At 42.4% G+C, this 13315-nt stretch overlaps 1 protein-coding gene across 11 annotated transcripts in view; it reads right to left on the bottom strand.

The window, feature by feature from the left end:
- DIS3L2 (DIS3 like 3'-5' exoribonuclease 2) overlaps nt 1-13315 on the bottom strand; it is a 344026-nt gene that overhangs the window by 185850 nt on the left and 144861 nt on the right. For all 11 annotated transcript variants that reach the window (XR_008956850.1, XR_007188480.2, XR_007188478.2 and 8 more), the window contains exons 7-8: nt 7751-7851; nt 2682-2929 (exon numbers count right to left, since the gene is read on the bottom strand). Coding sequence is in view for 6 of the 11 variants with exons in the window: in XM_026491698.4 (XP_026347483.1) it covers nt 2682-2929; nt 7751-7851 (349 nt within the window). In the remaining 5 variants the exon portion in view is untranslated. The remainder of the gene's footprint in view (nt 1-2681; nt 2930-7750; nt 7852-13315) is intronic.

Here is a 13315-nt window from a genome sequence, read left to right as displayed (position 1 = left end):
AATATTTTTATTTTGAGAAGTACATGATTAATACATGGCCATTATTTTACAATGTTCTTTCTTGCAAATATCTTTGCTGCTTCAAAGGCTTGACTCCTTTTTCAATTGTTGTTGTAATTTACCCACAAGGAAAAGAGTTCTTAATGAAGTTAATGGCTCAGCTGTGAAAAAGGAACCTGTAAGACCATTCCAGCACAATAAGAGAAACTCACATCATGAAGATTTCTTGACTACACCCTTACAACCTGACGACTAAGGAAGTAGTCCAATCAAGTATACACAATGGGGTAAGACAGAAAGGCAGATAAAAGCCAAGGCTGGATTTCCTGCTTTGATGTGAAAGTCTTCCCTTTTCACTGCCAAGTAGAGTGTGGCAGGCACAATCAATAGGGGCCAGGTGGCACAGCTGTTATCAGGCCTCCAGAGCTGATGGTGAGAAACTGGCAAGCCTCAGAGAAGGACTATTTAGTTCTCAAGGGGTTGACGTCACTTTTGGATAACGAGTTAGGCTTAAAAATGATGATATTGCAATCACTCCACTTGAGCAAAAAAGAAAGTAGAATTGTTCCTGAGTGGCTCCGAGATCACGTAAATCACACTGATCTTCACATCACTGAAGAAGTGGCACAGGACAGTGTTTCTTAAATGGCATGAGGTGTAACATACAGATTTGATTTGGCTCACTTTGCTAGGCATAAGAGGCTAAGTATAGAACGAATCTGATAAAAGCAACATATTGTGGCCATCCATTCAGTGTTGGTACTCATAACCACAGGACATTCCCACAAAGGCCCATCCTGTACATGTCAGATGACCAGCAAGCAAGTCACCAAACTGGCTTAGAAGTGTCGGAATAAACTTCTCTAACTTGTACACCTTTATTTTCATTTTGTGTGATGCATATGATACAATCTTAAAGGGCTAAAAATATAGCTAAAACTTACTATTGTGTTTCTTTCAAAATGAATAAGAAGAAAACAGACACAGCTTTTGATCAATAACTAGGTCTAGCAGTTTCTTCAGATCAAAATGAAGTGGCTATCTATGATGCTCTGTGACTACATACCTATATTTAAGTTTAACTGGTTTCTGACACCTTCCATAAAAACATGGTACCCTTTCCTATTTACAGTCAGGTAATTTAATTTTTAACACCAAAACCTATGAGGGATCGATAACAAAAAAGCACATCATTAAAATTACTTTCATATTCATATTTTTTGTCAAAATAATAAATTTATTACATGATTGGCAGATAGTTGTTACTGATATATTATTCTCTCAATGTTTGCTGAAATTTTCAAAATAAAAATTTTACACACCTTACAATCACAGGGGTCCTTGAAGACCTTCAAACATTTTTTGAGCTGTTGACTTTCACCTGAAAGACCTGGTCCCAGCCTTGAGGCTGCAGGAGGGTAAGTTTGCCACTCAAGATGGCTGGAATTTTCGCAGCCATAAGGAAGAGATTTTACTTGAGATGAGAAAATTTCTCTAAGGGGACTGATAAAGCCCCTGAAAGCAGAAAGGAGAGGAGACAGGGCAGAGGGGACTGGGCTGAATCAGAGGGTCTCCAGGTGGAGGACGAAGAGCCCTCTCTAACACCAGCATTCCTCTGCTCACCAACAGGGGAAGGACTTCCCTATAACAGCAGTAAGTACAAAGAACTTTCTTCTAGTAGTTTCCAGAACCTGAAGAGGGAGCCCAGCAGGACCTCTGAATGGATCCTGGAATATCCAGGATGCTAGGGAGGTACATGCCCTTGGTTAATGAGAAGCCCTGGTCAATGGTCCCAGGTCCTGGAAGGCACCAGTCAGGTTGTTTTTCAAGGACAGCCCTCGACTAAGACAACTGGGCCCACACAACCACACTGGAATTGGTCACACGGGCTCCACAGTGGCCAGCTCAGAACTGCGTGTCCTGGCCCCAGTGTTAGAAAGACACAAAGCGGACACCCATCTTGATGTTGGAGAACACGTGGGTGACCTGAAAGCAGACACTGTTTTTCCACTGCTGGACGGGAACGGGCATAGCAGAGAATTTATCCAGGACACTCTGGCATCAGTCAGAGACACAAATCTCAGTCTTGCCACCATCTAGCAGTTCTGGCCACGAACCCTTCTCCTCCAGGTTCAAGACCTGTTTTTTGTGACACCAGCTGAAGGAAGACACAAAACAGGTCTGCAAGGGGGCCCCAGAAACCATTGACCTGTTTACCTCCATCGCCCAGCAGTCCACTGCGTGGACGGTCTCATATTTATATTTTAAAGCATAGGAGACTGAGGTCCCCTGAAATGCCTGGAATTTTGCATATTTTAACACTAGCCTCTGCAAGGAGGAGTCTTATTGTTTGATACAATAAATCCTTTGCAGTTCACAAGTACAAACAGGGTTCATGACATAATGTGAAATAAGCAGAAGACTCACAATGTGCTTATGTTTTATGTCCCAAACCAAAAACGAACAAAAAAAGGTGACCGCCTGGCAATTCAAGGAACCTACAGGTGACCAGTCAAAGTGGTAGCTAAGAACAATTTCTGAAAAATCAGGACCCAAATATGCCAAGTACCCATGTTTTAATAAAGAAATAATAATTAAAATACACAAAAGAGTTCACCAAAAGGCCACCTAAAGTGAGTTCTGTCTGGGATCTGTGGTTTTTCCTGCCAAAGATCACCTACCCCAGGGCAAAATTGCTGTCCTCCTTCCAGTCCACGATGCGGCAGATGAACAGTGTGTTGGCATAATCTTTAGGCCGGGTCACAAAGTCCTGGGGACAGTCCTTGAGAGGCACATAAATTCTAGGCACTCGGTGGTCCGAGGGAGAAAATAGGGCATATTTCCTAAACAGTTCACTGTTCTTATCAGCCAAGAGTTTGAGAAAGCCAGTTGCTGCCCGGGAATGTTTTTTCTCCAAGATGTAAACCACCTGAAAACACCAAAGATATAATCAAACGTTGTTTACCTACAGGACTGAATAACAGTTGGGAGAAGCCAGCAAGATATTATTCGATCAACTAGCTGGGCCTAGCAGCTTTCCTAGGTCCAAATGAAGTGCCTCTCAGTGATGCTCTGTGACTAAGTAATGCATATATATTTTTAAAGATTTTATTTATTTATTTGACAGAGAGAACACAAGCAGGGGGAGTAGCAGGCAGAGGGAGAAAGAGAAGCAGGCTCCCCCCCACACACACCCCCAGCAGAAAGCCTGATGCAGGGCTTGATGCAGCACTCGATCCCAGGACCCCAGGATCATGACCTGAGCCAAAGGCAGATGCTCAACCGACTGAGCCACCACCTGCCCCCCTAAGTAATGCATATTTAAGTTGCAACAACTTAAGTATCCAGTAAGCTTATTTATCCAAGGAAAACCATGCAATACATGGATGAATTAGATGAAAGTGCTTTTATAATCAAGACCTATGTCTTAAGGACATATGTTAAGACTCCAGCAGGGAAGTTTGGTTCCAAGTATTTGCTCTGCATTACATTTTTCTCACATGAACAATACTACAGTTGCTTTTTAAAAAAATGTTATTAAACAGAAATAAGGAATTGGTCTTTATTATGCCTTTAAAAGCTAGAAACCAGGGCACCTGGGTGACTCAGTTGGGGATCTGACTCTTGATTTCCGCTCAGGTCATGATCTCAGGGTTGTGAGATTGAGCCCCATGTCGAGCTCTGCACTGGGCGTGGAGCCTGCCTAAGATTCTCTCTTTCCCTCCTCCCCCAACACAGCCACTCACTCTCTTTCTCTCCCTCTCTAAAAAAAAAAAAACAAAAACAAAAAGGCTGGAAACCTTTCCACCTTCCTTCTTTCCAACATTAAACCCACTCTCTCATTTCACCAGGCAAAGACTCAGGCCACCACATCACAACAAGGACATACTATTTCCACCAAGAGAGAAGCATTGTTGAAGAAAGTGAATCCCTTCACCCACCCTGAGATGTTCTTCTTCCTCAACTGTTTCCCTTTCCCACTGCGGACAGTCTGCATTTTGACCCCTTCACTGGAATTACTTGCCAGCATTCCACTTTGACCCCTGAGCAAAGGTTCAGACTGCTGGTGAGCGGGCTGCCGCTCTTGTTCATGTCTCTGACTCCATGTGGGGCTTCAGCCTATCTACCAAGAACCTCCAACCAGTCAGTGTGCCTCTCTTCTGCCCCAGGGACACCTGGCTGCTGCCCCTAGGACACCTGTCCTCTCAGCAAATCTCAGTCCCATGATAGGCTCTATGCTCTCCTGACTCTTCCTTCCTTCTTGGAAAACACCATTCTGTTTTGAACAAGCTGCTGTGCCCTCTGTCGGGAATCCTTGACCCCATCCTCACATGTGCTTGGCTGTCCCAGGCCCTTTGCACAGAGGCTGCTTCTTCACACACACAGCCCCTGAATAAGGTGTCCATGTTTCTGCCTCGTGCATATGTCTGCAACCTTTTATGGTGGAGGCTGTCCCCGTCTTACTACTATGATCCATGGACCTCCTAGTTATTCTGCAGTACCTGGCTTGCATTTCCAAGTGAATGATTCAGCCACTATCTTGCCCTTACAGTCCCTATATTGCTTCAATGCCGGTGGCCCTCAGTTCCATTCCATTTTGGCAACTCATCCTCATGGCCACCATGCAGCATCCTCAGGTCCAATCCTGATCATCTCAGACTGACCCGTCATCCAGCTCCCTTACTCTCCTGTGCTCCCCTCCATGGCTTCTTCACCACATCAAGGCTACTAGCGCCTTGACCCCAGCCCACTCTGTGTCTGTTTGCTACTTCTTAGGCCTGAATCCTTTCCTACCTCCGAGGGACATCATGTTCCATCACTTTTAGTCCTCTCACCTGTCATCAGATGGCTCACCTCTCTTGCTCTTCCACTGCATCCACCCTAAAAAATCCCCAATTCTGGGACAGTTCAGCCACTGCTATTCTCCAACCTCAAACACAAGCTATGAAGTCCATCAGAAGAGAATTACAATGATACAGATGGAAAATGGACACCATTACACATTCGTGTTACACAATCGTTGCTCTGAGCTCAAAATCTCTAAGGTATTTTTAACCTGTTCCCAGTCAGCACAATCTATAAGCCCCACTCTCTTGATGATCCTCTCCTTCTGACTCCAATTATCTGAATGCTGAATCTATTTTATTGCCCCACAACTTCCTGAAGCTCTGTTCCCTCTTTCTAGTCTATTTTCTCTCTGTACAGATTGGGTAAATTCTACTGATCTGTTCTCAAGTTAACTAATTCTATGCTGAATCACCTCTACTCTAGTACTGAGCCCACCCTGCAAGTATTTTATTTCTGTTACTGTATTTTTTAGTTCTATAATTTCTACTTGGTTCTTTTTTTCTAACTTCTATTTCTTTGCTGAGATTTTCTATTTTCTCATTTGTTTTGAGAGAATTTTCAGTTGCTTGTTGAAGCGTATTTCTGATGGCTGATTAACATCACTGTCAGATAACTGCAACACCTGGGTGTTGGCATCAGTTAGTGGTCTCTCCTCACTCAAGTGATGATGTCCTGGTTCTTGGTATAATGACTGATTTTCTATTGTATCCTGGACCTTTAGTCTATTATGTTAGAGATTCAAGGTCTTACTGGAATCTTTTCTTTTAGAAGGCAGGTCACCCTGTCTTGTTTAGGTCCTGAACTACTTTTGTGGGCTCTAGTTCCAATGACAATTTAATTTGCAGAGACTGTGCAGTAGTATTTTGACGTTTGGTTTGATATGGAACCACTGGGGCTCCAGCTGGTCTCTGCCGGTACTGCCTGAGGGGGTGGAAAGAACTTCCTCAGGGCTGGCCACCTAGTGTCTCTCGTATGGATTAGGAACAGATCCTAATCCGTGTCCATGCAGGGACACAGAAACTTCTCACTTAAGGTTTTTAGTTGTGGTAGGACCCTAGTGCTACCTGACTGCCCAGTGTCTCTGGGTGGGAAAGGAGTGTCTCAGACCCATGAAGAAAAAGGCTTCCTGGACCACATAACTTCCACGGCAGGATCGTTCTTACTGGTGTTCCCCAGCCACCTACTACCTCTGGGGGAGTAGAGAGGAGTTCCTAACTAACTTGCCTTCCTCTCTTCACCCTTCAGAACTCTCCTATGGTTGCCTCCTGTTATTTCCCAGGGTTTATAGCTGTACTGGTAGGACAGAAAGGAGAAACGAGTCTATGCCATCTTGTTGAACAAGATGCTTCTTGTTTTAATATCTGACAGCACGAGAAGTGTATGAAGCAGCTTGCCATTACCTACGTACGATTCATACATTAGTTGCAGTAGAAATGACTTGACTACAGCGTTGTTTTGCATACAAGTGCTGTTTTGCCTTGTGATTTTAGATTGAATTCATTAAGAAACTATCCAAAAAACCCAAACAAACCCAGCAAGAGAGAGGGTACCATTGGGGGGCAGTAGCAAATCGCAGAACACAAGTTCCATCTACAGAGGGTTGCCTGTACTCAGCTCTGACTGAAACCATTTAAGAATGCGGCCCAGTGTTGCCGGATGTTCTGTTTTGTCAAGAGAAGCCAGAAGTCTCATTTTCTTTCAGTAAGCTACTCAGTCCAAATTGTTAAATGCTGCACAGGTCACACAAAACACAAGTTTATAAGCCAGATCTAGCCCACAGGCTTTCCATTCATTACAATCTCCCATACCTAGCATGCTGCCTGGTATAAGGGTATATGGTTAGTATTCAAAATGCTTATTAAAATAACTGGATAGGCAGTTGAGGGTAACATACATGTAATATAATTCAGAAATTCCTCCTGTTAATATGCAAGAGGTACTGTCCTAACCCACTTGCTAGGCTGAGTGGCAACACTACCACCGCAGGTCGAACATGCTGAAGGACGCCTCTGGTAGAGAAAGCGTCATGCTTATTACCACCTAGTAAACCGCTTCTTCTACTACGAGCTATCTGCATAGCTAGGGTCAGCCGTGTTTGATCCCATATCTGAATATGCCACTAGCATATATAACTGAAAAATAAAATTGAACTATGCAAAACAACAGACAGGATACAAAAGCAATTTTTTATGTCTGCAATAACTAAATTAAATACTTGGGGAAAACTAAAAAAGACATTAAAAACTTGCTTTTGAATTAGATATGGACACGACAATAATAAAAAAAATTGAAGCAAAAAACTAAGAACCTAAAAGGAGTCTACATTCATATTGCTTCACATACTGCCTAAATTCTCACTCCACATAACCCAAACTGGAAGTCAAAGATGTCACATTACAAGTGTGGTTTAAGCAGAATAAGATAATGCAGAACTTCAAAAACATACCCACACACAAAGAAAAGGCTGTGGACCTTCATTCAAACACAGGCCAATCAACATACATGTATGTCTTTAAAGTTATACAAAATATTAGCTTTTTAGGACTCTTTGCTTCCATTGACTCTCCTGATTAACTGACCAACTACAGTCCTAACTGAATTGCATGAGACACCTTTGACAGGTAGCTCAGGTGACAGCCATTTGGACATGTGCAGAAAATCTGTGGGCACGGGGCGCCTGGGTGGCACAGCGGTTAAGCGTCTGCCTTCAGCTCAGGGCGTGATCCCAGCATTATGGGATCGAGCCCCACATCAGGCTCTTCTGCTATGAGCCTGCTTCTTCCTCTCCCACTCCCCCTGCTTGTGTTCCCCCTCTCGCTGGCTGTCTCTATCTCTGTCAAATAAATAAATAAAATCTTTAAAAAAAAGAAAAGAAAAGAAAAGAAAATCTGTGGGCAATGACCTTTGCTGATCTTTGCAGTGACTTCTCTGGTAAAGCTCTTGGGTCCTGTGACATGGAGGTGCTCTCATCTTTTGTAACTGGAGTATCAGAATTCTCTTTTCCTAAAATAAGAAGAGAGAGGAAAAAGAGAGAAGAGGAATCAGTTAGGTGCATATCTATTAGGCATACAGACTCATAGGATTTTTTTTTAAGATCAAATTTATTTTTTTTTTAGAAAGAGAGAGCACGCACGTGTGAGTGTGCGAGCGTGAGTGGGGGAGGGGCAGAGGGAAAGAAACTTCAAGCAGACTCCTGGCTGAGCGGGGAGCCAGTGCGTGGGTCTTGGTGTCCAGACCCAAGAGTTCCTGACCTGAGCCAAAACCAAGAGTCAGACTGAGCCACCCAGGCGCCTGGTGGGATTTTTAAATTCAGAGCGCCATTTACCCTAAACTACTCACCTTACAGAAAAGGAAACCCAGGCCCACAGAAGTTACGAGACTTAGCTAAGGTCAGTCACATCACCAACTTGCATTAACGCTCACGCTCAGCAGTCCACGTGATCTATTTAACGTTATTCAAATGCTAAGCATCATATGAGTGGAGAGCATCAAACTGGGCTGAATTGAGCTAAATGCGCCAGGTGTCAGTGTGCCAGACATACTAGATGTGAATGCTGCCCCAGCCCACAGTGACCAGCAGAGATAGGCTAATTTATTATGCACATCTGCTGAAATCAAAACAAACGTTAACTTTTAAAAGTACTTTGGTACCAGCCATAACAAACAAAATGGTGGAAAATAGATTATATTTATTAAATAAATAAATAAATAAATAAGCCAATCCTGATTTTCCTGGCTTTTCTTAGTGACATTATATAAAGAGTATTTAAAGTCTTTAAATGTTTAATTTCCTTTCTCAAGAAACTTATAAAATGCACATTCACCCAAGAAACTGAAACCACATCTCCCCAATAAAGAGGGAGTTAGGCTCTGTACCAGAAGTATTAAAACCACTCATGAACAAATGCAGCAAATTACACACTTTTGAACATTTAATATTTTGTATTTTCATATGTTACTTCACAGTTCCCCCACAAAATATTCTTATCCAACTATACTGGAGATTCTGGATTTTAGGGGTCACAACCAATTCATGTGGGCCGCACTCCAGATAGCTAAGAGAGACTTGCACTTATCATCATTTAGACATTACCAAGGCCAAAATAAATAAATAAATCCTTTTCAGGACAGGCTGCCTCTTAGCAAAGGCTCAGCTTAAGGCCAAGTTTTACCATTCTGGGCGTACTCTGGAAACACTGACACGATCTGACCTACTGGGGCTTAAGAAAGATCAACTGTTTGCTTTTCCATCTATGCTGAAATATGCCTACCATAGTGCCCACTGAAAGCAGAATTCTCACTGTTTTTCAAAAAGAAAAAACAAACGAAAACTTTCCCATTGTTGATCACCCTGTCCATCAGTGAAAGAGGATATCCATCTTTTATTTTAGACCATAGTTCAGGATTCCAAGATCATTAGATACTTCCAGAACATCTTTTATACTCTTGGGGAGAAAAAACCCACACAAGTTGTTGATCTGCTCCATAACATATCTTGCCAATGTGTTCTGCAGAACAAGGTCATTCAGGAAAGATTAGGAGGCTGGAAATGCCATGAACCAGTAAACTCTACCTAGATATCTGCTATCTGAACTTTCAGTCTCAAGAGCTGGCAATCAAGGGGGTTTTCTAAGGCTGCCCAAATCCTGGGCATGCAACACTCTATCACAGTCACTGATGGTTCCAACTTACAATGACTGTTGCTTTAGATTCCATCCCAACAACAAACAAGTCTTCTGTTCCAAAGGTTATGCCAGGTTGCATCCAAAGAAAGAGGGCTAACCATGGAAGCGAGCCCAATTGTGATTTTCAGATATCACACCTGCACATGACCTTTTCAGGTTCTGTGTTCATAAGGATATCCTGACAGAAACAAAGCTTTATTCAAAGATGCATTCCAATAAATTAAACTGAAGCTTTCAGCCCTGCAGGTGAGCATCACAGATACGTTCAATGAATGTGAAGAAACACCATGCCAGGTTAGAAAGGTGAATCACCTTCACAGGTTTCCAACAACTACGTCTTGCTACACCAATAGCAAAGTTGCCGGTTTAATGAGAGATCTACCACACTGTTTAATCATGCGATTCTTCATTTATTCATTTATTCCATGTGTATTTATTGAGCAATGGGCATTAAGGATTCAGTGAATGAAAGAAATATGGTTCCATCCCTTACACAACATATACTTTAATGTGCAAGTGATATTCAATAAATAACCACTCAATAAATATAGTTATAAATTGTGATGAAGGCTAAGAAGGAAAGAACAGTTCCAAGGAGGAAGAGTTCTCTCAATAAACAATTTAGAGTAAGAGGTCAGGACAAGAGGCCCCACATGCAAGTGACATTTAAGCTGACACCTGAGGATGGTTCAGGAGTGAAGACGGGGACAGAAGATCCCAGGTGGGAAATGGCACTTGGGGAGGGGCAGAGGTGAGAGGTTCTGGGCACAAACAAAGAACAGGAAGAAAACCAAGTAGCCGGAGCACAGTGAGTGTAAGAACGGGCATGGCAAGGGACAAGGATGAGAGGTAACAGGAGTCAAGTCAGCTGGGGTCTTCTACGATTTACACATCCTAAATTGAAACCTAAATACAATGGGAAGCTGGCTAAGGATTTTGTGCACGAAAGTGACACTGCCGGAGGGGAGGTTCAAGCAGGCTGAGAGCAGAGGTAGGGAGGCCAGTGAAGAGCTACCGCAGCAGTCCAGACATGCGGGGACTGCGCTATGATGCAGGCACTGCAGATGGAAGGAAAAGGATCAACCTAAGACATATTGTGGAGTTGAACTAATAGATTTTGGCGGTGATCACACAGGGGAGCTTATGGATCATTAGCTATGAGAAGTGAAGGGTGATTTCCAGCTTTCTGACATCGATAGGAGCATCATTACTGGCACAGGAAAGACTAGAGGAGGAGGTGAAAACCACGAGTTCTACTTTGGAGGTGTTTCTATTTGAGGCCACCTATAAAAACTTTGGTCCTCTCATATACAAACAACGCCAAGTGGGAGCAATGTAAAGAAAAAGGCAAAGAACTGGGCAAAAGGAGTTTTAATCTATCCAACTGAACAAGTGACATTCCAGAAAGGGAGAGGAACATGTGCAAAGGCGATTCTCGATTCTCACAATCGAGAATAAATGGGAGAAGGAGGAAGATTCTATGTTTCTAAACAAGTTGCAGGGAGGGGACCAGGCACAAAAGGCCTTATACGACATGCTGAAGTGTATGTATTTTATATTATAGGAACAGAGAACTATTGAAAATTTTGAGAATAACATGATCAGAATTATATCTGGTGGGGCACCTGGGTGGCTCAGTCGTTAAGCGTCTGCCTTTGGCTCAGGTCATGATCCCAGGGTCCTGGGATCGAGCCCCTCATCGGGCTCCCTGCTTGGCGGAAAGCCTGCTTCTCCCTCTCCCATTCCCCTAGCTGTGTTCCCTCTCTCACTGTCTCTCTCTGTCAAATAAATAAATAAAATCTTAAAAAGAAAAAAAAAGAATTATATTTGGTGAGGAGTGCCTGGGTGGCTCAGTTGGCTAAGCCTCTGCCTTTGTCTCAGACCATGACCCTGGAGCCCCAGGATCGAGCCCCATGTCAGGCTTCCCAGGGAGACTGCTTCTCCCTCTCCCTCTGCTGCTCCCTGCTTGTGATCTCTCTACCTTTTGCTCACTCTCTCTCTCAAATAAATAAAGTCTTTAAAAAGAAAATTATATTTGGTGAATGGTCAATCTGTTGCTCCTATGAAGAGAATCTCTTTTTCTCTATCTGCTTTTATGATTTTCTCTTTGCTTTTGATTTTCTAGGTTACATCTTGATGTACCTAAGTCTGGATTTTTTTTAAAATTCTACTTGCAATCATTGGTCATCTTAAATCTGTGGTTTGGTATCCAGCTGTTATGGAAAATTTCAGCCATTACCCTTAAATTTCATTTTGCTTATTTTTTCACTCATCTCCTTCTAGGACTTTAACTTATTTAGACCCTCCTCCTCTGTGTTTTCTATTTGTCTATCCATGCTATACTCTAGGTAATTTTTTTCTTACTGTCTTCCAATTTGTTAATTTTTTCTTCAGCTTCATCCAATCTTCTATTAAATTCATCCACTGAGGCATTTTTCTTTAAACTATGTCATCAAATATACTACATTTTTCCTCATCCACTGAGTTAATTTCATTAAAGTTATGCTTATTTCTAGAATTTTTATTTGGTTCCTTTTTCAATTTACTTTGTCACATGTCATAGTTTCCTACTCTTTGCAGATATGTTCAAGCTTATTTTTTATTTCTTTAAATATAGTAGTTTTTTTACAGGTTCTACTATCTAATGACATTTATGAAGGGCTGTTGGTTTCTGATGGTTCTTGCCATTGCTGTATAGTTTCCTCGAGTGCCTCGTTATATTTATGTTCTGGTCACTGAACAATTTGAGGCCTGGGTTAAAGAAACCTTTCTTTGGAAAGAATTTCCACTTGGTTTTGCCAGACACCTGGAGGCATACTAGCCCTTAAGCTAATTCAAGACTTGAGATTCCTTGGTTGCCCCAGTCAGCTTGAACGTGGGCTGTAATTCCACGTGAGGACTGGTACGGTTCAGGTTTACCCTCTCCCACATGGTGTAGCCCTTTGGTGTCCCAGCTTCTTGTGAGATCCCAGTTCCTTAACTTCTGTCCTCCACTACTGCTGGTCAAATCTGCAATATTGCCTGGATTCTCCATTCCAGTTTTAACCTGGTAATGTTTGTCAATTGTCAACTCTTTAATGCTCACAGTTTTGGGTCTTTTTTTTTTTTTTTTTTTTTTTTTTACTTCATGCAAATATTTTTAGTTGTTTCAGTGGACAGGACTGTGTCTGAATAACAGCCCACCACTACAATAACAGAAAGCCCCTGGGATTTTTCAGGTGGCACTGTAGAGCATAGTTAGGGAGAGTGACAGGGTGAGAACAGGGGGGAGGACAGTGGTGATCTGTGCAGGAAACACAACAGGGAGACAGTAAGGAAGCCACTGTGTTAGTGACCAATGTTACATAAGGCAAAAGCACAAGGAATAGAGCGAAGAGGCAGGTACTCTCACATTTATTTTTCTCAGCAACCCCATGAAGGAAGTATTACTGTTTTGACTTTTAGAGAATAGCAACCACCCATTCAAAGAGGTAAAGTAACTTATCCCAGGGTTCATCCAAGGAGATGGTTAGTAGAGGGGGCGTCAGGACCCAGCATGACTCTAAGTCCAACCACCACAGTATGATGAGATCATGAAGAAAGATAGGTATGTGTGGGTGGGTTCCAATGAGGAGGAGAGGTTTGCCAAAAATTTTATAATTCAGTCACAGACATTGACAATTTTAAAATTTTACAAGATGCCAAGTAATAAACAGCTCTCGATATAATTTCACTGCTTCCACCCATAGGGATGATACAATAGTTAAAAGCATGAGCTTTGAGGTCACAAGACCTAACTAAAT

The sequence above is a fragment of the Ursus arctos genome, unplaced genomic scaffold (genome assembly GCF_023065955.2).
Source record: "Ursus arctos isolate Adak ecotype North America unplaced genomic scaffold, UrsArc2.0 scaffold_1, whole genome shotgun sequence".
In the NCBI taxonomy this organism is placed as follows: domain Eukaryota; kingdom Metazoa; phylum Chordata; class Mammalia; order Carnivora; family Ursidae; genus Ursus; species Ursus arctos.
This window is presented reverse-complemented; position numbering and strand designations above follow the sequence as displayed.